Source organism: Rhinocladiella mackenziei (assembly GCF_000835555.1).
Source record: "Rhinocladiella mackenziei CBS 650.93 unplaced genomic scaffold supercont1.3, whole genome shotgun sequence".
Lineage (NCBI taxonomy): Eukaryota > Fungi > Ascomycota > Eurotiomycetes > Chaetothyriales > Herpotrichiellaceae > Rhinocladiella > Rhinocladiella mackenziei.
The window spans coordinates 1,209,353-1,234,318 of record NW_013550602.1 but is presented as its reverse complement, the minus strand read 5'-3'; the positions used below and the strand labels follow the sequence as shown (position 1 = coordinate 1,234,318).

General features: G+C 50.9%; 8 protein-coding genes across 8 annotated transcripts; 3 read left to right on the top strand and 5 right to left on the bottom strand.

Moving 5' to 3' along the window:
• Nucleotides 1–1,658: 1,658 nt before the first annotated feature.
• On the bottom strand, nucleotides 1,659–2,529 carry Z518_03981 (uncharacterized protein; the record flags this gene model as incomplete). Its single annotated transcript, XM_013417689.1, has 2 exons — nucleotides 1,659–2,424; nucleotides 2,486–2,529. The coding sequence occupies 2 exons, from the start codon at nucleotides 2,527–2,529 to the stop codon at nucleotides 1,659–1,661; spliced, it is 810 nt and encodes a 269-aa protein (XP_013273143.1).
• An 834-nt stretch (nucleotides 2,530–3,363) lies between these two features.
• On the bottom strand, nucleotides 3,364–4,557 carry Z518_03980 (uncharacterized protein; the record flags this gene model as incomplete). The annotated part of the gene is made up of 1 exon (XM_013417688.1): nucleotides 3,364–4,557. One exon carries the CDS (start codon nucleotides 4,555–4,557, stop codon nucleotides 3,364–3,366), a length of 1,194 nt encoding a protein of 397 aa, XP_013273142.1.
• Nucleotides 4,558–5,380: 823 nt separating this feature from the next.
• On the top strand, nucleotides 5,381–9,298 carry Z518_03979 (uncharacterized protein; the record flags this gene model as incomplete). Its single annotated transcript, XM_013417687.1, has 1 exon — nucleotides 5,381–9,298. The coding sequence occupies one exon, from the start codon at nucleotides 5,381–5,383 to the stop codon at nucleotides 9,296–9,298; it is 3,918 nt and encodes a 1,305-aa protein (XP_013273141.1).
• Nucleotides 9,299–10,458: 1,160 nt separating this feature from the next.
• On the bottom strand, nucleotides 10,459–11,375 carry Z518_03978 (uncharacterized protein; the record flags this gene model as incomplete). Its single annotated transcript, XM_013417686.1, has 3 exons — nucleotides 10,459–10,917; nucleotides 11,008–11,276; nucleotides 11,336–11,375. The coding sequence occupies 3 exons, from the start codon at nucleotides 11,373–11,375 to the stop codon at nucleotides 10,459–10,461; spliced, it is 768 nt and encodes a 255-aa protein (XP_013273140.1).
• Nucleotides 11,376–14,579: 3,204 nt separating this feature from the next.
• Nucleotides 14,580–16,083, top strand: Z518_03977 (uncharacterized protein; the record flags this gene model as incomplete). The annotated part of the gene is made up of 2 exons (XM_013417685.1): nucleotides 14,580–14,677; nucleotides 14,751–16,083. The coding sequence occupies 2 exons, from the start codon at nucleotides 14,580–14,582 to the stop codon at nucleotides 16,081–16,083; spliced, it is 1,431 nt and encodes a 476-aa protein (XP_013273139.1).
• A 699-nt stretch (nucleotides 16,084–16,782) lies between these two features.
• On the bottom strand, nucleotides 16,783–17,915 carry Z518_03976 (uncharacterized protein; the record flags this gene model as incomplete). Its single annotated transcript, XM_013417684.1, has 2 exons — nucleotides 16,783–17,676; nucleotides 17,727–17,915. 2 exons carry the CDS (start codon nucleotides 17,913–17,915, stop codon nucleotides 16,783–16,785), a joined length of 1,083 nt encoding a protein of 360 aa, XP_013273138.1.
• A 2,547-nt stretch (nucleotides 17,916–20,462) lies between these two features.
• Z518_03975 (uncharacterized protein) lies at nucleotides 20,463–22,032 on the bottom strand (the record flags this gene model as incomplete). Its single annotated transcript, XM_013417683.1, has 2 exons — nucleotides 20,463–20,620; nucleotides 20,715–22,032. 2 exons carry the CDS (start codon nucleotides 22,030–22,032, stop codon nucleotides 20,463–20,465), a joined length of 1,476 nt encoding a protein of 491 aa, XP_013273137.1.
• Nucleotides 22,033–23,033: 1,001 nt separating this feature from the next.
• Z518_03974 (uncharacterized protein) lies at nucleotides 23,034–23,945 on the top strand (the record flags this gene model as incomplete). Its single annotated transcript, XM_013417682.1, has 1 exon — nucleotides 23,034–23,945. One exon carries the CDS (start codon nucleotides 23,034–23,036, stop codon nucleotides 23,943–23,945), a length of 912 nt encoding a protein of 303 aa, XP_013273136.1.
• Nucleotides 23,946–24,966: the final 1,021 nt, after the last annotated feature.

The following is a 24,966-nucleotide window of genomic DNA, read 5'->3' as shown; positions in this document are numbered from 1 at the left end:
CCGCGCACCACTGATGAGATCATGCCGCTGCTATATGCACTCGAACTTGCTGTTCTCCTCTTTGCGCGGAATGCAGTCACGGATTCAGCCATTGGCCGAAATATAATTGATTCCGAGGTTTCCGAAGCGTCAACCAACATTTCCCATACTGCCCAATCGATATCCCAAATCAACATCCTCAATCCTCGAGATCAATCCGGCATTGACATCGACATCGCTACGCGACAAGTTTCCTGTCCCGACCCGTCGACAAATTCGTACTGCGAATCAGGCTACTGCTTTCTTGTCCAAAATAACGTCGATTCGGCGTGGGGGACGTGCTGTCCGGCCGGTTGGTATTTGCAGTTAAATTCGGCAGAATGGTCGACGCAGAGGTGCTGTCCTGCTGGATCGTCGTCTGATCAGTGTGACGACGATGGTGTTTCGCAACCGCCGTTGCAGCCTCTAGATTGTGGGAGTGGAGGAGTGACTTCAGGGTGGGCGTGTGTTTATTCAAACGAGAATGCTAACGGCGTCAAAGTTGAATCAGCGACGTGGCTGAATGTTCTGATAATGTTGTTGAGCCTGGCTTGGATCGGCACATGGATCTACGCATGATCTGCTAGATGGAGTACTCTACTTTTCATCAATTTGCGGTAGACAAATCAGCACTGCTTGACAATGTTCCGCTTTCATCATCGAATCATGAAACAGTTTGAACGACCATTCGCGAAATACGCAAAGAGCAGGTGTGTACTTCGTACTCTATTCATTGCCATTTCTACGGCTCTACTAGAATGAAACATGAGCAGCTCCCGGCACCCAGCTCGCTCAAAGCGAAAGTTCTTCGTATCATCACTCTGCCGCTCTCGTCTCGTCGCACGCCTCGTAAACAAAAGATGATCCAACATACCAATATTTATCCTTTGTGATCGCCGATTACCTTGATCGGCGACCTCGGGGTTTTCCATCTTAGAACTTTTCCCCGTAGAGTGGGGGTTGGCCTTTCTAGTGACCGTGAACTGACAACGTCTAGAACAAAGATCGGGCTAAGATCTGGTGATATACAAGGGCACAAGAACGTAGATCCACGTATATAAGGATCATCGTTCCTCCAGTTTGGCTGACGGAAGCTCTCGCATATTCCCCGGCGCAAAAAAAAAGGTACTCTCAACTACACCCCGCCTCGCGTATCGAGTCATATTCTGACGCTACAGATCAATTTTGGACCTACAATTCGAAGCCAACACTATAACATTGTGAACGAAGATCGTCAGGAATAAAATACCGCAAAGATGTGCATGAAGCGGACGTGTCCGAATTGCCGTACGTCTTCTCTGTCCCTCTTCTTTTCTCTCTCCCTCCACTTCCATTCCCTCGCTTCAAGACGTTGCCATTGCTCCCGTGACGACGGCTGAGATGGATCTTTCGGCTCGTATACCTCAACTCACGCGGTGCTTCTTTCATACAGAAAAATCAACTTGGTGGGGCTGCGGAAACCACATTCCGTCGGTGATGGATTCGATCCCCGAAAACGATAGGTGTAGTTGCAAGCCTACGTGCGAGGTGGATGGGAAGACGTACCCGCCAAAACAAGGGGAGGGGAAACCTGAGAATAATTTGTCAGGATAGGGAAAAAGATTGCAATTGCTGAGATGCTTTTCATTCCGTCTGTCGGATCAAGTGAAAATGATGCCGCCGTCAATCACAATCGTTTGGCCCGTGATGAATTCTGCATCCTTGGAGCACAGGAAGCCTCCGACGGGATTCCCGACGTCTTCAGGGACACTGACTCGACCGAGCGCCGTTAAGTCGGAGCTGTATTTCTTCACTGACTCGCCCTTTCCTCGCCCTTCGATCTCGCCGAGCTTCTCGTCAATGAGATCCCACATCGCCGTGCCTACAATGCCGGGCGCATAGGCGTTGACGTTGATCTTGTGCTTGGCCATTTCCATGGCGAATACTTGCGTGAGGCCGCGCACTGCCCACTTGGAGGCGCTGTAGTGTGAGAGGAGTGGGAACGGCTTGAACGCAACGATGCTCGCCGCCCCGAGAATTTTGTATCCACTGCTGCCCTCAGGGACGGGGCCCTGAGCGATCATCTGCCGTGCTGCGTGCGTGTAGCATAGCCAGACGCCCATGAAGTTGACGTTGAACATGCGCTGCACATCCGCGTCCGAGATATCCAATGCTGGAGCCACCTGTGCGATGCCTGCGTTCGCAACCATCACTGTCAACGGCCCCAGTTTGTCTACCGACTCTTTAATCATGGATTGCACGTCTGAGGAGGAGGTGACATCGGCAACGACTCCGATTGCAGATCCCGAGCCGTGCGTTGAATTCAGTTCCGCTACTAGTTTGTCGATGCCAGCTTTGTTCGCGGATACATCGTTCACGCACACGGCGTAGCCTTCGGCCGCCAGACGGCGGACAATGGCTTCCCCACTGAGAAGGGTCAGTAGTTGGCTTGAAGACAGCGAACGGGAGTAATGTGTGGTGGACTTACATACCCCGGCTTGAGCCGGTAACGATCGCTGTCCGCTTGAACATGCTTTCTGACTCTCGCCTCGGATGCTCGCTCTCGTTTCTGGAGTTTCAGCAGGATTCTTCTGAAGGACTATCTTATAGTCAAAGATCTTCGATGCTGATCGGCCATGAAGGACAATCAAAGACCACTTTCAGGCTTCTTGTTATATACACTTGCATCTTTGACCAGGCTTCCCTGTAATCCCGAGGTTCCCCCCCTCCGGAGGTACGGAGTATCATTATCACATTCCCCCCGGTTTCATTCCACTTATCCATTGACTTGTCCTCGTCGAATCGATTGAAGTGTGGAGTAAGCCGTCTTTGTGGGCTGGGAACGAGGAGAAAGGTTGATGCGGGGCAATGGACACCGAATGCAGCTCGGCGGAAGAGTTCCGAGAGGTATGGACACTCAAAGGTACTGATGCTGGAGAGTAATCCTTGGAGATGCGGAGAGGAGCATGAATTTCGTTTCGGAGCACTGGGGTATGTCGTAGGGCTCATTGTTGTCGGACAGGATTCTTGAAGTAACAACCTACCGAAGCTCTCTCTTTCTCCAATGTTGATCTTGGTTGCCAGACATCATCATTTGTGGTCCCCCGACCAAGTCTTCGGTATAAGGGCTCCGAAGCATTCTTTCTTCGAAAGCTAGGCAAATTGTCCTCGCATCTGCTAGTCCGCCATATAAGTTTATTCGACGTCCAAGGCCCTCTAGCCTTCTGTCGAATGTTGAGAGATGAATGGCAGAACCTTGCCGGCAGCCACAGTGTTGGAGCACAGAGATGAAGTCGTGGATGTTCTATCGCAGCGCCACACTGCCAGTTATTTCGAACAAATGCCGAGCAGACGCACCAGAATCCATCAATCCATAAACTTACAGATGGGAAGTCGATACCGGTCGACATTCCAATATTTTCGTCGGACCCCTTCCCATTCCCCATCTAGTTTGGGAAGGTCGACGTCTTTCCACTCCACATCAAAACCAGATTCGAACAAGTCCAATTCCAGCACTTTTTGATAGACGTCGTAGCTGATTTGTCTGTCCGCGCCCATTCCGTTGAAAAAAGACCATCGGCCGTCCGGATTCAACAGTCCTATTACTTGCTCGGAGAAAAATTCTCGGAATTGCGAATAAGACTCGGCAAATGTGTCGAAATAAATGGCGTCGAAGACTACTCCTTCCGAGACAAGTCGAGGAAGAACATCCTGCCACTTTCCATTATGGACAATGACGTTGGACTTGTCCATCCACCCCTTATGGCTCATTTCGGCCAGAATGTCTGGGTGAGCCTCCAAAATATGGTGATTGGCCGGTTTGTTGGTGTGATTCTGGATATGTGAGTCGACGATGCCCATACCGAAGCCAATGTTCAATATTTGTAGATTTGGTTGGAACAAAATTGCATCCGCAGACTGGGACATGATGTCGCTTTCCCATGCCATCATTACTCCGTTATGCCGTTCGTCCAGTAGTTTGTCCTTGCCGAGCGACAGAGTAGACGAGAGGTACACCGAGCTGTTGACCTCCTGTTGCAAATCTGTGGTTTCTGCATCAGGCGTCTGCTCAAGTTCAGTACCGGCAGGTTGCGCGTCCTCGACGCTGTCTTCCTCGGCATCTTCATTGTCGTTCAATTCCTCGTACTCTTCCAGCCGGCTCAGCAGCATTTCGGCACGAACTCCCGCATCGACCATGATGTGGTATAGATGGCTCAGTCCCAATCGATGGGCAAGACAGCCAGGGGTTTCATCATTATTGTCTAGCTGATTCCATATCGCTCCGTTCTCCAATAGAAATCTGAGAGTATTGGCGCCTTGTTCTTCTTCCTGGTTCGAGGGCTCATGTCCGTCTCCGTTCGGCAGAGTCTGACATGAGGCGATAGCAGCATGAAGGGGTGTAAATCCAGTAGTAGGGTCCTGCACGTCGACGGCTTTACACTCCATAAAGGAATGGGCGTTGATGCATCTCTCTAGCGCCTGGATGTCGTGCTTGGATGAGGCTTGGATGATTTCTTGTATTTGGGCCCGCACTACTTCATCGTCACTGCCAGTCGACATGTTGATGGACCTGTCACCAAGGTACCGTGGGAGGCTTGCCTGGGGGACCCGGGGGAAGAAAATTTGATACTTCGGAACAAAGAAAATCCGTACCCGAAAGGCGACTAGGGCTTCCGGCCAAGACTAAAATAAAAACCCCGTGACTGAGGGTTACAAACTTGAACTTAAAACGACGCATCATTTAGTTCTTCCAACTTGGCCTCTCTCTCCAAAGACCATCGCAGCCTTGATATCATCAAACCCAGCCATCATGAGCATTGTGAGCCTGGCTGAGATGTGAAGGACAATAAAACTGCCATCCCGGCGCCACTTTATCCCTAAGCGAGTCATTCTTTTCCCGATATCTCAAATCGCTTCCAACGACAACGGGTCGCCAATTCTCCAGCTTCCAGACTTCCTAAGGGCGCGGGGACTGCATCTTGCTTCTCTTGGAGAAACATGCGGTCGCCTCCATCCAAGCCATGTATCTTCTTGACATCAAACCGTGATGCCAAGTTTTTGGATGTGGTAGGGGCTTTCGGTAAGCCTTTGGCCCGCCGGGGTGGCAGGTGTCGAGAGTTTTCAAACAGATCTTCCATCCTCGAGGCCATCGGACCATTCACCTGTTGAGTATTGCTCTTGTCGCAGTAACTCGTCGCTGAAGCCAAGGTGCGCTCGTCGTCTGCTACGGCACCGTGAAATTGTCGCCAGCAAATTTGCTCCATCTGGGACTGCAAATTCCGGCCTTGGCTGACATCCAAACAATTCCTGTACGCATCACTTATCTCTATCTCATAATCTGGCGTTCATTTGCTCCACTATTTAATTCCCAAATCACAAAGCGATGGGCAAGACAAAAGGCAAAAGCCTAAAGCCGGCAGGCATTGACAGGCCAAGCGAGATCCTTTCCGAATCTCTACCTTCTGTTCGGCCGAGGAGCCCGCTGAAAGCTGCAGATGGCCACAATGTTGATGGATGGGCGGATGAGGATATCCGCACGTACAATGAATTGCTCAACGAAAGAGCAAAGCTTGAGAAGGAGAAAAATGAGCTCGAGCAGAAGTCGTCGAGACACCAAACCCAGCGAGCATTACTCGACGAGAATGCCACAGCTCTTGACAACCTCTTCAAAGCACAATTAGGAGGTGATTTCAAGTTCATCGGGTCTGGTTCGTGCTGTCTGGACGCAGATTTTGACGATCCTTGTCTAGAGGGATCCGAGGGCGCCGACTTTCCTTGTAAGCATGAAATTTGCATGCGGGCAAAGACCAAGGGTGTCTCGTGGATGGAGATGGACACGATTAAGTATTACCATGCAAGGATCATGTCTGAAAAATCCCAAAGAATGCAAAATGCACTACGCAAACAAAGAGACGTTGAGTTGGTTCGTGTCAAGAAGGATGATGAAGAGGAGCTTGCTTTGAGAACACGCAGGAATGCCATTCTGGACAAAGCTACCCGCAGCAGCAGTGGTTCAGGCGCCCCCCCGGCTGACGATCGCGACAAGAGTGGTCTTTGGGGTTCATCCCCGTTAGATATGCTCACTCCCAAAGACTTCCTCTTTGATCCAAAGAACACTGCCATTTTGGAGGCAGCTAAAGAGAATGAGCACATCGTGCGGCGGATTAGGGGAAGGCTGGAAAAGATCCGACATGACGTCAATGCAGGCAGGGTGTCGCCAGCAGATGCGCGTGTCAAGCTGGATCAGGCCAATTCTGAAATGGCGGAGGCAGAGAGAAAGAACAACGAGTTCCGGAAGATGATTCTGGACGCCGAGCCCGATCTCTCGCGATTCAAGTTTAACCCACACAATTCTCCGGGGCTGTCTACTGTCCTCCAAAACACCCTCGCCTCGACAAGTGCAGACGCCTTTTCTCAGGCCTTGAGTGTCATGAAGGGCTTTTTTAGTGCGTCTGATCCCCATGACGTGCAGACCGCCATCGCAGACCTCCGCAGTGTTCTCGAACTCAACGGGCCCATGTCTCCGGTCCTCCGCAAATCCTTCCAAGCTCTGGAAGAGATGCTGGCTAAACCGAATGCCAAAGGCTTCACAGTCGATGTTTCCACCGGCGATGGTAAAACTCGGACCTGTAACAACGTTGTGGAAGTCATGATGAATCTCCGGATGAAGATGCAATCTTCAGACAATCCCTCCGCTGCGGCCGATCCGGATTTGAACCTTGACGAAGACACGATCAAAGCGAATCTCGAGTGCATCAAGGTGGAGGAAGCGGCAAGAAACGAGATGGAAAAGGTCTCGGACAGGATGTCTGTTGACACCATTGAAAATGTCTCGGCGGCCCTCAAAAAAATCAAGTCGAAGGCTATTTTAAAGTCTCCAATTCCACCTCTATCCGATATTGTCCTGGACGACGTGATCACCGATATCCTCTTCCACCGCTCAGTCAAAGCTCTGGCGGCCGAGGCAGCTCTTGGAGAAAATGTTTCCCGGCTGTCGGCCAGAACCACCGCGCTCGTGATTGCCACAGCTCGAAGCAAGCCCGAAAAATACCTAGAATCATTAGAAATGATCAAAGCTTCCATCAAGAAGACACAAAAGAAGGAACCACCTCAAAGTCTTCTCGAGGCAATCTCGAAAGTGGAAGCCTCGATTCCGAAATTTGTCGCCGCACAACTCGAGAAACAGAAGAAGCTCGCGGCCAAGAAAGCAGCATCTACCGGCTCTGCGACAGGGGTTGATCCGGGATCAAGCAGTGCCAGGCAGTCTTCAACCAGGCATCTGCTTGACGGTACCTTTGCGGATGGTGAGGCATGGGATCTTTTCAAAAAATTCTTCGATACCCCGATGGTCAAAAACGCTGGCACGGTACGTGCGCGCGTCGTTGCGCACTATCATTTTAATATCGAAGACGGCATCTGGGAGATGTTCCGAGTCATCGCCAATCATCACATCCAACACACCTTTCGGTTTGAACCTTGGGATGCTGAGAAAGAGTTCTACCGCGCTAATATGAGTCTCGCTGCCTCGAGACCGGAGAAAGTCCACGATACCATCCTGACCCTCAAAGAGAAGGGAATCTGTCCTGGCATGGCTGCCGTGGTGATTGCACAACGTCTTACATTCCAGATCAGAGACAATTTCGAGGAAGCCAAAGACATTTCAATTGTACTGAGAAACACGTTCTCCCATTACGACCCGACCAACAATGGGGAATGGTTCCAAGTGTTCAATTTCATAGCCCAAGCTATGACAGATGTTCTGGCCGTCATTGTCTTCTCTGTTTCCGCCCTCGAGCCTAGGGATGCATCGGTCATGGCCGCCGACGTGAACGGAATTCTGAGCACATTCGTATTGGCAGCCGTGGATGGAGATCAGGCCGAAACAAACCTCCATGTGATCGAAGCGTTCATTAGAAGTATTTTGGTGGACTCTGTTGATGAAAGTGAAACCGACAAGCTACAAGATGTCATCACTCGATTCCTTCACATGTGCCAGTTCTCACGCTATAGGTGCTCGCCGCAACACACATGTAAATTACGGATAAGAGAGCTCAACGTCGAGAAATTGAAGCCACTGGTTCCTGCGCCGCTCAATTTGAAAAAGAGGCCGCCAGAGAGCGCTGCAGGGGAAAGCCAGCATGTGCCAAGCCCACCGGGACTCCCTCGACATATCCTTCTTCAATCCAAGGTGGATGAACATTGGGACATGGCTTGCAGTCTCGTTCCTCATCTGTCTTGTCCAACGGGAAGCGAGTGCGACTGCAGTCCAGCATTGCAAAAGTACGCAGAAGAAATGCGGGCCCTAAAATTGGGGTGCGACGCCGATTTCGACGCCATCAACTCCCGGGCCGAAATGGGCATGTCGATACCAGACACTCTCATGGATTCAATTGAAAAGAAAGAGTCAGCAATGCACAATCAACTTTTCAACTACGGAGACTGGGCCAAGAAACCAAGGAGCCCGCTCGTGTTCAAATTGTCGCGGTTTGAAGAGCGCCTCGCCGATGCCTCGACGTCGGGAAAGACCCTCAGTAAGGAGCAAAGCATGCAACTCAAACAAGTTCCAGGAGGCGTGCCGAGTATCCAGAAGAGTACCTCGAGCAATACTTCCGAGACAGGCAACCTCGAGAGAGAATCCAAAGATGAACGCAACCTTCAGCCGACCGGAAAACCAGTCTCGGTAAACGCAGGAGCACCAGATGTGGAATCGGGACAGTTCACCTCTCTGGTCGACTTGGGCCTCTCTGAACCACGGAATAGAACTGTTTTCGCAGCTCAGTCCGACTTCCCCATGAGCGAACGGGAAGGTACAATCAAAGCCCAGATACTCGAATTCATCCACGGAATATACAAGATGGACCGGGTTGCCTCAGAGTTAAATGGTCTTACTTTCCGGGACACGCTCCATGGTGTTTCACTGCAACTACAAGACATGGCAATTGGACACATTGAAACGGCCTGGATCATCGCCAGAGCTCAAGGCTACACCGGATTGCAAGCTTGGCTGGAGCGAGAATACGCTGGAGTGGAAGACGATAGAATTACACGTGATGTTCATATCCGGGTCCCAGCAGAGTATGCTACGTCAAAGGCTGAGAATAAAAGTGCTCCTAAGAAAGGCCCAAACCCATCTCAGGGACACACTGCCCGACCTCCCCCAAGTCCCGCTGCAGGAGCACCTTCGCTCGAGCGGCACACTGAGCAAACACTCACTGAGATGGAGCGAATAGGTCAAGATTTTATTCAAAAGATGCAGATCATCCCTCAGCCTCGCATCGGTCGTCCAAAGCGCAAGCAGTAGACAGACCATCGTTCCGTCTTGCGAATTCTTGATATCAGACCAATACCAGTCACTAGGCTGCAAGACACTTCCATGCAAGCATTTTCGGCCGGAGTTTGCGGCGCAAACGGCGAAGAGCAATGTGACAAAATGCATCTTGTTATGAATCTCGAATACGAATGCATAATGCAGGTTCAAATCGGCATGGATCCGAATCCGTGGGCTTTCCTTTTTCTTTTCGATTTCTATCCAAAGCAATAGGACGGAGTGATGGATCAGGCTTTTGGGGCTGGGCATGAATGAAAATTCGATTTTATGTTGAGGGTTTGTTAACGGCGCATGACACCGGAGAGACTCTATTGGGCATTTTCTTCGGCGTTACATTTCGGGGCTTCATTTTTCTTCTACCCATGAATTTTTCGACGTTCTCTTCCTTTTTTTTCTCCACCGGGGGGGGGGGGAGACTTTGTGTGAAAAGGGGGATGATTGTTCGGTGTCATGCTGAATGTGCAAGTCGAAATGACGGTAGAAGGCTCCAACGGGAGCGGCCCCCACAAAAGAAAGGTCGAAGGCGTCTGTATTCACAAAGCTGTGCTCGATCGACGGACAGCCCAGGGCTGAGGGCTGGGATCCCAGTAGGTAATCATAGAGTAGCACTGAGTGAGAAAAATTAACGCTTCAAGATGACTTCCCTTTCTGTGACTTTCTGACCGATTGGAGAGTTAGTATGTCGTATCAAATATAGATTTTTGAGTCTATCTTTCTTTGTTTTTGATTTTGTATCCCTGTCGAGCTCTGTGCCCTCCAGGAGCAAAAGGCACTCTCAGCATCGATAGCACTCGAGAACATTAATTGATCTTCCCATTCAACGTCCCTCATTGACGTTTGACCTAAGGCCCACCCGGTGTGTTAGGAGGGCAATCTACCCTGGTCATGACTCGATTCGTTCGAACGCCAGTGTTTCTTTCCCTTTCCCTCCGAACGGTAATGCGCAATATATGTCCACTATCCATATCGTCCACAGCACGCACACTTCCAAAACATGCAACGCCGCAGACAACGTCGTGGGGTTGAATGCAGCCTCCTCCCGTGAGGAGCCGTAAGTAAAGAGCTTTGAAGGAGTCAAATGTGACCACCCCCAACTCCGACGCGCGGCTCGATATCCATTTTCTCTTGTCATTTCACACGCCCGTAGCACCTGGAGCATCTTTGTCCGCTTTCAGGCTCAGGAGGAGTTCCCGCATTCTCTTCTTGGACGAGCCATCTCCCCCGCCTTGCTGGCCTTTGCCGCTCAAGTCGACCAATTTTGCGATCCGCTCCCAGCTCGTGCCTCCAGCCGTGGTATCCTCTCTCTTGGCGAGGAACTCCTCGGCTTCCTTCGCCGTCTGGGCCTTCTGTTTGTCAACTTTGCGGTTGTAGGATTCGTAGAAAGAGTCGATGTCTTTCTGGGCTGTGGCGATAGTCTCGTCCTTTTTACGGGCAGACGCTTCATCTCTTCGGCTCAGGTCCGCGTCTCGTTTGGCTCGCCACTCGCGGATAGGCTCGGTGTCTTCTTCTTGTGAAGGAGCAGTGTAGTTTGTATAGCCCGAAGTGCTTTGGAAGGGAGCGGTGCTGGTTATGGTGCCACCAGGGCCAACGTTCTGTGGTATATCAGTCTTGATGTGTTTTTTTGCCAAAATGACCAAAAAAAAAAAAAAAAAAAGGTTCTGGGCTTCGGGGGTCCAGCATACGTCGTTTCGAGTGTCAATGGCAGGAAATGAGCTTTCGAAATCATCCAACTCATTCTGCGCCCCGCCTGATAGCCGAGCCGGGGCTGATGTGAAATCTCCATCCCCTCCTAGCAAGTCGTCATCACCATCTTCTACAGTCGCAACACCGGATTTATCGTGGGCGGCAAAGAGCTCGGCGTCTTCTCCTAGGAGCGCTCGTTCTCGGTCAAGGAAATTGCCTTGCGCGGTGGATTCAGGTCGCACGTTTGTTTCTCCTGCAGCCAGAGTTACTATGTGACAAAGAGAAATCCAGGACGTGATGAATTGCACAATAACCACAAGTACTCACCCGCATCAATGTCTTCGATGGAAGGGAAACGGTCTGCCATGGTTGGGCAGCTGGCGGAAGGGGAACGGGACGGATTTGCAGAAAATAGGTTGGTTCCGAGATTGGTAGTAACGGCAATGTGAGGGTGAGAAGTGATCAACGTTCAGAAAGCGAACAGGTTTGCAGGGTGCGACAGTCTTGTCGGAGTGGTGGACGAATGGTCAAGCTGGCACTTTGTGAGATTATTGACTGCGCTGGGGGCCGCAAAGGAGGACAGCGGCGTTGCTCGTCAAGTGGTTCTGTCTGACGAAAAACAGCTTCCCTGCCACAGGGAGATTTTTGATAGAAATGGTTCATAATTATTTTTCAAATGACAATATTTCAGAGGCCCTACATTTTTGAGACCACATACCAAAGCTTGCCTCTATTTGACCATATATCCATGATTGCCATAAACTCGCACAAGTAGCCTCAGCCCTTCTTGGATTGCTCTGATACATCATTGAAGGCCGGCGTCCGCCTCAATCAAGTCCCATCTTGCATTGAAGCTACGAACCAGTGTTAAGGTCAGGAGAGCGCCTAAGTCGGCATATGAACGGAGCACTGGAGAGGAACAATGGTTCTATCGAAGCTGGAGAACTCCAACGCACCTAGAAAATCTACCATCCACAGCAAACAAAACCATTTCCAATAACGGACACTTTTGTCATCCGAGTGAACGACCCTCAAGAGTTGGCCAAGATTCACCACAATTCATGCGATTGGCGCTCAGGCTTATCGCCCTTGAAGAGACAAATCCGAAATACAAATCCCGTTTGGTTTTTGTCCAACGCATCAACATCATGCTAAGAGTTGCACTTAAAGGGGGGCGCTTTTGAGCCATGGACATTCTGAAACAACTTACTCGGGTATTGCCACACAAGAACTGATCCTGAATGACCCCGAAACAAGAAATTATGTTACTAATCCTAGTCTTCGAGCGGTGAACACTTTCTGCACCAAAAGACTTAGTGGCAATTATCCGGGCTTGTGGTTCTTGGATGTACTTATCAAGGACTGTCACTATTGGGTTTCCGGGGGTATTTGAACGCTTACATTAAAATCGGATGAAATTCCAAAAGCGACGGTTTTCTTCATTCGTTCGCTTCACTTGCTCTCTCCTTGACGCATTATCCTAACCACGACAGTCATGTTTGTGACATACACTCATCCATCCGAAACTAAAGATTCACGAAAGCGAAGGCAGGTACCTTCGTACGCTGCACGCCGAAATGATAGGCCAACATCAAGCAAGGACGAAATGCAAGAAGAAAAAGGAGTTCTGAAACCGTGTACAAGGGCTTGGCGCATTGGCTGCTATCCAAGTCGGCGCGCAGAGAAGAAGCCGTTGACGGGAACATTGAAATCGGGAGCGTTCTCCGATATTCAGTCACATAGCGTCTTCAGCCTTCTCGGACATAATGTGGGAGGTACTCGTGAAGATCCTCTCCAGTCATATCCTGTCGAAGGAAATTATGTGACAAGTGGGCGGTTGACCAATGTGAGTGCATGTGTGGGCCGGCAGTTGTTCAGACCGTCGCACCTATGAACCGGGACCTATACACTGACGAGAGCGGCGGCAATTGGCTGATGTCGAGTCGTTTCCTCGCCGCCATGCAGTCTCAAATCCTATTCGAATGCATCATATTGTTTACTTTAAGTCAATTGCCTTCGTCCTACACACCCTTCCCGATGCTGCCGCAAATGGTCCTAAAATATCGAGACAGTACTGGAAAACCGCATTGGAGAATTACCAACCCTCATCTCTGTCGATGATACGACATTGGAAGTCATCACAATGTTGACGGCTTCTGAAGCGAGGCGATATTTCCCAGGTGGAGATTCATCAGGACTGACATGGGACTGACAGTTTCATCTTGGCAAATATTCTTTCGTTCAGGCCCATCGCGATGGTTTGCATCGAATCATCAATCGACGCGGAGGCCTCGAAGGTGGAGGTTTGCACCCCATGATGAAAGTGGCGGTCACGATGTAAGTCTCCATTTGTTCCAAATCAATAAATAACTCTGACTAGACTTTGAAGGGTAGAGATGGTTTGTGACCTTGCAGTGTAACCCTAGCGCCAGCCCGTCAACCCGACGATATCTGTACAGTATCTTAAAGATCCATTTCCGCCTGAACTCCACAATATGATCTCTGAACTCCCGGATGGCCTTCGGACGCTAGCCAATACTTCCAAACTCCCTGTCGAGTCGATCAAAATTCTCCACCAGCTTTCTGTACGGGTCAGCTGGCAGGCCTTGCAGAATGCGCCATCAAGTCAAGCAGGATTGATCGACCGATGAGGTTTGACCTCCGCTTTCTTGATGGAGTGGATGTATCTGATCTTGAACGCTAGGTGTGCTTCTTTATTCTCATCTTTGAGCGGAGGTGGCAGGCTATATCTCCAGGTCGAGGTCGATGCTGGCGCTTGGGCAGGCAATACACTGGCGCCTGCATGAACTCTTACAGCGTCTATTTGCTCAATACCCTCGGGTGCTAAAATGGGAAAAGGTTCTGGTCTCATTGAAGAAGTACTTTCGGACCGAAGCATTGGTCTTACAGTGGCACATACAGTAGATAAAAGCAAGTACCCGCCATGATCGTGTCGACCCAGCATGAGGGCGAGGGACAGGTGCCTGTAGAATGGCGGGTCACCTGATGTACAGCAAAAGAACATCGCGATTCGCAAAGACACGAGTCCCGAAGCACATCGACCCAAATAGAAACTTGTAAGGGAAGCGCCTCTGGCTATATTGATGGACTGATTTGTTCTTCTTCCGGTGCTATGGGCTTCTCCGGTGCGCAAAGTCAGCGATAGTCACGTGCCTGCACTTGTCGCATTTGCCGATCTTGGCAAGCAAAGCAACATCAACAACGACTTCGACCTCTGATCCAGTTCATCTGTTGTAGAAACTTCTTCGATCAGCTGCAGAAACCTTCACGAGCCATCGATTCCCATCTTGTGACATCTGAAATTGAGCACTGCTGTCTTTGGAGTGACGAATATCACGTTGCCCTCTGTGGCGGAGCTCATTACCTCCGTGTTGTCATAGCTCGTAGCATAAAGCGTTCAAGAGTAACCTCAACCGCGCTGTTTCCTGGATCGTGATCTCCTTTGCCGTTGCTCAACGGTCCAATCTACAGGAGGCGGCCCTTGTCTTTCTGCAGTGAGCGCGTGTCCATTTGAGCTGCGAGCGTGGCATAAACCCAAGGCCAAGACAACATGTCCTTCACGGATGAGGCTCTCAAGGCCAAACTTTCAACTCTCAACGAGACCCAAGACAGCATCGTCTCGGTCTCACAATGGATTATGTTCCATAAGTATGTTGGCACCCACTCTCGTTTCCCATCGTTTCCATAGGTCTCTGCCATTCAGCATCTCACATTCATCTAGAAGACACGCCGACCGGATTGCCAACTACTGGCTCACTCGTCTCCGCGACTCGCCACCTCCGAAACGGCTCAACTTCATCTACTTGGTCAATGACATCGTGCAAAATGCTCGAGCGCGTAAACGCACCGAGTTCCCGGATGCCTTCTCCCCTTTGATGCCGGAAGCCATCCAAACGGCCTACCGCTCCTCCCCGGCAGAAATCCAAACCAAAATTCGCCGTGTGATCGAAGTCTGGCGAACACGCAATGTTTTCGAAACACCAATTCAGGAAGCCATCGAGTCGCGGGTAGACGAGATCGACAAATCCAAAGGATCTAGCGGCAAGAAGACCTTGATGGGGAACTCACTTTTCAATTCTTCCTCCGCTGCCGGCATCCCCAAGGAGCTCGAGACTCTTGCGCCGCTTCAGATTGCGGTGACCAAGGAAGCCATCTCATCCCGCCCAGCGATCGACGCTGCGAATTCAGAATTCACGAAACTCAACGACCCGGCAGCCGTATTACCCAGCCCACCTGTTCATGCCGCTCGACTATCGAGCCTGATCAAGTCTCTTGCGGCAGCGGAATCCTCTGTTTCGGCCAGCATCAAGGCACGTCAAGCCCTTATTACAGACCTAGAACGCATCTTGGAGGCCAACAAGTCCGCTCTGGCCAAGGACGAAGAATCATTATCGCTGCTCGAGAGCCGGAAGGCCGCCATGGAAGCGAAGAAACGCGAAGTCGAAGACAGCATCATTCGTGGCCTGTCATCAGCTGAGGCCGCCGCGGACAATGCACCTGCCGTGGGAAATGGCGGCCATGTTCAGTCTCCGCGTTTCGATGGCAACAACGAGGCCGGCGGATTCCTCTCCGAGCGCCCCGAGATTGAGGAACTCACGCCTGAGCGCGAGTTTCCTGACGACGACTTCGCAACCGGCGGCTTTTACACACCTGGTCCTGGCCCAGATCAACCTGTCCCTGTTCCCATTTCAGATCGACCCAACAACCCTGCTGTCGCAGCGGCATTAGCTAGCTTCTCTGGAGTGGAGTATAACCCCCTTCCATCGTCTGGAAATCTCGGCGGCCGTCCACTCGGTGACGGTGCTGGCACCACAGCGCGCGTCCGGTCCGCAAGTGGCGGCCACGGTGTGAATGGGCTCAGCGCAAAGAGGAGAAAAATGTCGCACGGGGAAGATGAGATGGTGCCTGACCTGGGAGAGATGGGAATGGAGGGCTTTGGTACACAGGAGTCTGCAACATTGACGGGTGAGGGAACGGGCACGGATGATGATGTGCTGAGAAATTTGGATGCAGATGTTGATGAGCTGTTAAGGCAAGAGGGCGGAGGGGCGTAAAGAAGTTCCAGAGGGGGGGAGACCAAAAAATTGAATCTCCGTCTTTGGATGTGCGCCGCGTACATTCTCTACAAGTGATCCCTTTGAAAGCACGGTTTCTCGACACGACAGCCGGGAAATGGAACCAGCAGGGCACGATTGCCTCGTTTGGGCCCAGACGCGATCTCTGTCGTTGATTTTCCATCTATCAGATACAGTGTAACAAAACAGATTCCGTTAAAGCAAATTCGTTCTACAACCCTGAATTATTGTTCTGAGGGTCAATTGCCTCGCGCAGTTACATCTACAATCGCTACAACGATAATTACTGTCGCTAGGCTGATGGATATAAGGAGTGCGGAATCCTCTACTAATCATATAACACCCACAATCGAGTAAGTATGACTTGAACTATTAGATATTACGGCGTGCCTCGGCCGGTAGACTATACTCGAAAAGACAGGGAGGGGAACACTCAATAGCCCAGTCCAGGGAAAAATTGTCATGACAACATTTACAGCAGACGACCTCTTTTTTGGTTTCTGGTTTTCCAATCCTTCTCACTGTGGGAGATCCGTCAACATTTCCAAGATGCAATTGCGCTACACAATGCGACATCAACAATTTTCCGCATCTGAATGACGAAATGATGAGAGGATGTGTGTGTGTCCTGCGATGGAAGGAGAAAAATATGATGAAGTTTCTGCTTTTGGCTCGGGATTAAAGCAGGATCACAGCTCCCACGAAACCAGCGACGACAGCCAGGCCTGAAAGTTCCTCACGATTTGCGCCCCCGGTGTACGTTGCGGGGGCCGCAGAACTGGCACTGACGGCTTCCACTGTGGGTGTGGCGGCCTGTGGTTGTCCATCTGAGATTTGAGTCACAGGCGCACCAGTTGGGGCTTGAGGCTGACCGTCTGAGATCTGAGAAACGGGTGTCCCAGTAGGGGCCTGAGGTTGACCGTCAGAAATTTGGCTGACTGGGGCACCAGTGGGGGCCTGCGGTTGGCCATCTGAAATCTGAGAAACGGGAGCGCCGGTAGGAGCCTGTGGTTGCCCATCGGAAATCTGGGAGACGGGGGTACCAGTAGGGGCTTGTGGTTGTCCATCAGAGATTTGACTGACAGGGGTGCCGGTAGGAGCTTGTGGCTGCCCGTCTGAAATCTGAGAGACGGGAGCTCCAGTGGTGGCCTGTGGTTGACCATCAGATATCTGAGATACCACGGCGGTAGTGGCTTGAGGCTGTCCATCGCTGAGCTGACTGACGGATTGGACCGCAGTCGTTGCCACCGGTTGACCATCGCTCGCTTGTGTCGCTGGCGGCGCCGAGGATCCAATAAGCGCATAGAGATAAATTGCAACACAGTGGTCTGCCCATTTTCTGTCATAGAGATTATAAAAGTCACCACTCAGACACTGCCACCAAATGGCTGAGCCTCCGAGTGCAAGGCTGTAGTTGGAACAAAGCGAGAATCCCGAGGTATAGATGGCGCCAGCTTGCGGCGGTGCGTCAAACTGGAATTGGTAGTTGGCGGCGATATAGCCAGTACGGCCAGCTTGATCGGTGAGAACAGAGTTGGCCAGAGTGAGTGTCAACGGCCCGGCGAGTTGTCGCTGAATATGTCAGCAAAGAAGACACATCGTAAGCTAGGTGAATCACTGACTCCTACAAGGTCCCGCTTTGATGCTGAGGTCGAGACATTCACCACCGTGATTTGGAAGGTACCATCATGTGAAGCCAGACATCCTTCCGGAGAAGGCGAAGACGGTGCAATGGCAGACGTTACAGCCTGTGGCATGGGCGAAGCCACGGCCGCAAGGGCCAAAGCGAGCAAAGCGAGCGTATACTGCATGGTCGAGCCAGGCACAGTTTCCTGATTCTCAGCTCACGGTTCTAACGATTGTAAGTCGAGTGAACGCGAGACACCGAGGCCTTTGTTGAGCGAATGTTGATAGTCTTGGAAATATCTGTAGCAAAGACAGTCTCGGAGAGAAAGAGGGTAAGACGTCGAAGGAGCTGGAAGAGGTGTGGTTTTGAAGGTCCCAGCTGGTCCCTTCGGGGCGAATGGGCACCCGGCGCGCCATGTTGAGCTCGATTGATGGATCCTCGCGAGCATCATTAAGTTCCTGGTGTGATGCATATGGGAAAGATGTTCGCCGATGTAGGGCGAAAAAACCATTCCATCAAATTACAGTCTATTCATATTTTAGGAATAGCCTGTAAAAAAAAACGCGTACGCGAAAAACACGGCCGCTTTAAGGACTCATACTCGATTCCTCTATGGACGTTCTCCCCCTTATCAACACTTCCTCTTCGGAACGGTACTCTTCTTGTCGTTCCTCACAGGATTCATCTCAGCTCGTCCGCCCTCTCTCCGGTTTTATCATTCATTGGCAAGGGGCCTGGTATTACCTAACCTCTCCGGCGTCGCGAGGAGAAGATGAAACAGTTCAGGTGAAGAAAACATTGATGCCTTACCTCCAACCCGACTTCCGCGGGAAAAGTCGACATCACAACACTAATGGATATTATATACAACTCGAAATGTCCGTGCCTGCATTTTGGCGCGACAGTCTTTAGACTATGGGTGGCTGGGCAGAGGCACGATCATGACTTGTGGACGGTGAAACTCAGCTCCCCATTTGGAGAGCTATGACTGTCCGAAGGCTAACCTCGATCTTCTCTGTGAGGGAGAAAGTGTTCCTACCAAGCAGTATTCCTCAGGAAAAACGGTGGAAGCCCTGAAAGCTCGTCATTGAGGACAAATTCTTGGACGGTGTTTTGTTCTGTATGTATCTCGCATACCCTACCACCTCCGGTTGTCAATCCATCCGACGACGCAGTTGCCGAAACAGAAGTGACACTGTTTCATTCAAGGTGATTTCTGGGTGATTCTGAGAGTACAAAATGCCTCCCGCGGTCGTCCGGCCTGTTCTGATCTCACATTTGAGACATCTCTCCACACACTCTTCGGCATCCACTGGAAAGCACGATGAAGTCGGAGAAGCCCACTCACGTGAGGGGATGGCTAATACGAGCCAGCCTGGGGCTCGCATCGCGGGTGTGGGAGGAACTAATGCAACGTCAGCTTGCTCCAGTATGCAAAAGAAGCGGCACAACCTCAATGGCTAACAGTGGCAGCTCCCATGCGTGCACCGGACTATCCTCCTCATTTCGAATGCTTATTTCCCAGAGCTTTGAGAAACCCCGTCATAATCGTCGGTCAAAGCAAAGTTCAGATCGTCGAGATTGGTGACCATTTCCTGCCAGGCTACGATCGATTTACCGCGCTAGCCCCGATGTGGCGTGATGCACGGACCATGAGACTTCTCCCGTGCTTCAGCAAAAAGTTGCTCGAAAAAAGGTGGAGAATCAAAAAGGATACCCTACGCACACCACCTCTCCTCTCAACCTTTCATTATCCAATGGCCTACCCTTCCGGACCACCCTTCTGTCATAGAAAAGACATTATTCGACAGATGGCCGCCATCTTGTGTCTCTCAATGGCTTGTCTCTGGGTCTTCTCACGGTGATGCAATCTATTCCGTCACTTCCACTCAGTCAATGTATCAAGATCATTACGGCATAGACGCTGGGTTTTCTCCATTGATTGAAGCTGGCATTGATTGCTGCTTGGTTCTTTCCAAATAGTCATTACCTTGAGCCTCGCTCGGATTCCAAAGTTCACGCTTCAATCATCCTCACAATGCAGCTCCCTCATCCCCCGCCTGGACCTCCACTAGACGGAGCACACCACGTCTTGTTCTCGCCAACTCCTTGCATAAGCTTGCTGGCCACGCATGCAAAATGTCTCAGAATATGTGGAAAGATGTTTTGTTCACGCTCGATTCGTCCCCATTTCGGTCCAATATCGTCATCATGAGGGGCATACGAACATGTTCAAAAGACCAGGAATATGCAGCGCGTTACCACTACGCTGGTAAAGGTGTCTCGAAGGGTTCGTTCAGCATTAAATATCTCTACCTAAAAGCGGCGACAGATTTCATAACCCCTCATTCACCAAATGTCCCATTCTACTAGCAAACGTCGAGCCCGCGTTCTTCCATTGATCAGAACATTGGAACTTAAGTCCATCTTTGAGAATAGAGATATATGAGAGGGTCTTGGTCGGGTTTCAGCCCCCTGACCCTCGCATTGGCCCGGTACCCAAGAGTCGATTCCTACGCAGACTTAGAAACCCGAGGATTGAGGATTTCCCTGCATGCTGCCCCAATAATTTTGCTGATGGTGAGTGAAACTTTAAAGCCCCCCTCTTACCGATTAACAGAATCGAGAGCTCTATTGCTTAGAGCAACATGGACAAACCGTACTCCAGAGCAGCCCCTCAACGCTCCAAGCAATGTCTAGGCAAGCCCGGTCCTGAACCGGTCTCTGAAATCTATATCTTGGCCTTCGGTTCGGGCCACGGGGCTCCAACCCCCAGGTTGTCCGGCAACTCTACCTCCAATCTCTTGGTGTTCACATAAGACGGATTCAATAGGTCCAGACTTGTCACACCCATACACCTCATTGTCGTTTCGATTTCCTCGCTCAGCACTAGAACATAAAATCAGTCGACGCTCGTCTGACAAAGTTTCCCGTGATGGAAATTCAGTTTTGGCATCCACAAGGCCAGAGGGAATTCACGTACGCTGAACAACTTTCAAAACGCCTTCATCGCCCATCGCAACCGAATACATGAAGGGCCTACCCAGCGCCACCCCCGTGGCGCCCAGACACAATGCCTTGAGAACATCTGTACCTCGACGAACCCATCCATCCAGATATATCTCCATCTTTCCAAGCAAATGAGGGTAGAATCGTCGAATCTCCAATAGTGTCCGGATAGCACTGGGTGCGTCATCGCACTGCCTTCCACCATGATTGGAGAGGTAGATTGCATCGATTCCGTACTCAGCAGCCAATGCTGCGTCCTCGGCCGTCTGAATACCCTTTAACACGATAGGGCCGGAGTTCTGCCAAGCCTCCCGTATCCATGGTAAGTCCTCCCAATTGAGGGTTGAACTGTGGTGGCCGCGCAGAGGAGGGCCGTCCTCATTCTCCTGAGGCCGAGACCACTCGGTCAACAACGTGTCATCGCCCGATGCAGTGGCGAGCTCGGCGCGGTAGCGCTCGTCTTCCTCTCGCTTCCCCACGACCGGAGTGTCCACCGTGATGACCAAGGCCGTGAAACCGAGTTCCCGAGCCATGGTGATGAGCTCAATGGTTCGAGACTTCTCGTGCGCCACGTACAGCTGGAAGAACAGGGCGCCGTACGGACTCGATCCTTTCACGGACGCGAAACAGTGGGCCAGGTCGTCGTGCGGTATCGTCGAATACGTGCTAGGGCAATATGGAATTCCGGCCTTAGCTGCACCTCGAGCCAGACACCGTTCGCCGTCCTCATGGACCAATTTTGCGCGAGCGGCTGGAGCAATGAAAAAGGGCAATCGACTCTTCTGACCCAGTATCGTCCGCTCCATGTTGACGCGCCGGACATTTCGCATGATGCGGGGCCGCAAGGTGATTTTCTGCCAGTCCTCCCGGTTATTGTTTAGTGCTCCGAGACGGTCGGCGGCGGAATGGAAGTAAACCCATGCACTGCGCGAAATGATTCGTTCGGCCGCAAGTTCGACATCGTCGAGATTCAAGCAATGAGAAAGCGGGATTTTGGCCGTTGGGTCCCGATCGTGAGGTACTTCTGGTTTGGTCACTGTTGACACTGTCGCCGGATCGACAGGGCCGAGATGCTTTTCTTGTGGAAGTCCGTTTTCGATCGTCCCTTCGGCATGATTTGGTTCATAAATTGCGGTCGCATCTTTACCGCCATACTTCAACAGAATCGCTGAGCCACCGGGATGGTTGTCGAGATAGTCGGTCACATCGTACACTCTGCCCTGAACGATGACCCAACAGGATTCACGAGAGTTGTGCTTCGCTACTTCCAAGCCATGGAGCATTTTCGACATTTCCGCGGATAATATTTCTTTGTCCTGTTGTTGCTTTCAAATGCAGAAAAGATAGTTGGATTACACTGCGTAAAACTTGTACCGAACTATTGTTGCCGCAGCACTCATGCGGAGATCAGGCCGTGGGCGCGGAAAGGCACCGACTGGCGTGGGGAAGGAGGGCACTCACGGGAGTAAAACCGCATATAGGAATCTTTAATTACCCCAAATCTTTTGGTTCTGGTGGATGAACACTCGCGGGATCAAACTCTTTTTCGGTTCCTCAGACATGCCTGGGCTATCCAAGAATCATACAAGCTCGTCGCCGCATTGGTGGGGGGTTTCATGCCCGGCTTTTCTTCCGATCAACCGGATGATGATGATAGTTGGGTATAATTCTCCCCAACTCTGTCTCATAACACGGGACTCTCACGTATCGACAATGATGGAATTTTGATGTATTCAAGGATCAAGGGCTTTATCGATGTCTTCTCAGCCTTGTCAAGGTATTTTGTTCCAACGCTGGGCATGGTTCATCAAGTGCTTTATGCCAAGATTTCGGAGAAGCCTTTTTCCCTTGCGCGCATCAATTCTCGACCATGTTTTGCTCTCACACGTCTCATTGGATCATCTTGACTCTCTGATACCCATCGAGCAAAATAACAAATCAACTCGAGACGCGGTCTTCCATTCTCCAGAGGATTCAATTCCTGAGCCACCTTAATTCACTCGAAAAGTCTCTCGGAACTATCGTTTCAAACATCAGTATCTCCTCGCGGTGGTGTGACCGCTATTTCAAGGGAAGGCAAAAGGGAACCTCATGTCTGGTCTCTCATGACAGCTTGACGAGATGTCAATGAATCGCATCGCATACGCCAGTGCCAATTCGCGTTTCATCGGCCGCTGAATTCCACCCCGCCAACACTTTTGACCGAGTCGGGCGTGGGAGCAATCAGTCGGCGTCACGCTACTTTCAACAAAACCATCAACCACAACCTTTTATCATCATCGTCGTCATCACCATGCGCCTCTACGCGATCTCAGATCTCCATCTCAGCTATAAACACAATAGAGAGGCCCTGGACGAGCTGGAACCCCACCACGACGATAGCTTGATCATCTGCGGCGATGTGGGGGAACGCCTCGAACACCTCCAGGAAACCTTCGAGATCGCCACCAAATTCTTCAAACAGGTCTTTTGGGTGCCCGGCAATCATGAATTGTACACCTTGCCAGGGGACAATCGTGAAGACGACGTTGATAAAGAACTGAAAGGGGAATTCAAATATCAAGAGTGCGTGAGAGTGGCCAATGAATTCGGCGTCATTACCCCCGAGGATGAATATGTCAAATGGGAGGGGGAAGGGGGCCCTTGTATAATCTGCCCAGTCTTCACGCTATATGACTACAGTTTCAGGCCGGCGGATGTGACGCGAGAAAATGCACTTCAATGGGCGATGGATCAAAATGTCTATGCGACAGACGAGGCTTTACTGCACCCCGATCCGTACGAGACGCGAGAAGCCTGGTGCGAAGACCTTGTATCTAAAACGGAGGAGCGATTAGAAGCAGCCGCCACCAGAGGGATTCCGTTGATCATCATCAATCATTGGCCTCTGCGCGAAGATTTGGTGACAATACCAAGCATTCCGCGGTTCAGTTTATGGTGTGGGACCAAGAAGACCGAAGATTGGCACGTGCGATTCAACGCCAAGGTCGTTGTGACAGGGCATCTGCACGTTCGTAGAACGGACTGGATTGATGGGGTAAGGTTTGAGGAAGTCAGTCTGGGATATCCTCGCCAATGGCAGGCGGCCAAGGACAGGGGCTTGAATATCAATGATCTGCTGAGAGAGATTCTGCCGGGTACGGAGGATCCTGGAGATGGCCGAACTGTCTGGCGGAGATCGGGAATTCCCTCCAGCCATACATGAAAGCTGGAAAGGATCCCGACAGCTCGTTCGGATCAAATCAGAGTGTGGCCTCGTCCTCAGCAAGAGTATGGCGAAAGGTCGTCCCATCATTAGTGTCTCTGATTGAGCGGCGGAGAGAACCGTTTTCACAACTGTGCGAGTCTCTGGATTCCCAGGAGTCCACTGTTATCACAGGCCGCCCTCAGTTGGTTACCTCGTGGACATGCCTTTACATCGTTAGCAGCACCAGGGGATCTCGCGCTCGGCCGATAACTTTCAACAGTACTGAAGTTGCCGTCAATCCTGGCCTGACCTATGACTGTTGCTGAAGATGGAAAACAATCTCTTGACCGCATTCCTCGCACAGGAACTTTGGAGCTCTCTCGATATACGAAACGGGCCATATCGACCGTTACTGAATAGGAAGCTGATCATGCCCTAGATACACAAACGAGCGCTAGAGATGACGCCTCTAAAATGGGAGATGATGAATCCGTAGAGCCTTTAGCTTTTTCAGCAGCAATCAAAGACCATTCCGGGCAGTACCTATTCAGTCCATCGTCACTCATTCTTTCATTTCTCCTTCGTTTGACACTCCACATCCGTGTAACTGACAGGCAAATGCAGCATATAAATATCGTTACCCTCGTGTGGCTCCCAGTCCAGCCCAATCCATATTCCCCCCACATTTGATCTCCTTGGTTTACGTCCCTTATCGCAAATCCAATCTCACCCTGCCAACACCCGAAGCATCTGCCAATTCGTCCGAGCGCAAGGTTGAAACATGATGTGGACCATAGTGATGCCGGTGGACGGGGTGGATGGGATCCATCCAGACGTCGCCTGTGAAAGTGTTGGATCCGTTCACGGACAAGCCCTTCGGGGTGACGAACACTGCGGACTATTGTTGATGGTAGTTTTGATGATATACTAATGAATCGAATCAAGACACTTGAACAGAATAGAATCTTGGACTCCTCTAGACATCAATTACATGGCCAGTGAAACATAATCTGATTGTCGGAAGTTGAGAAAGAGAATG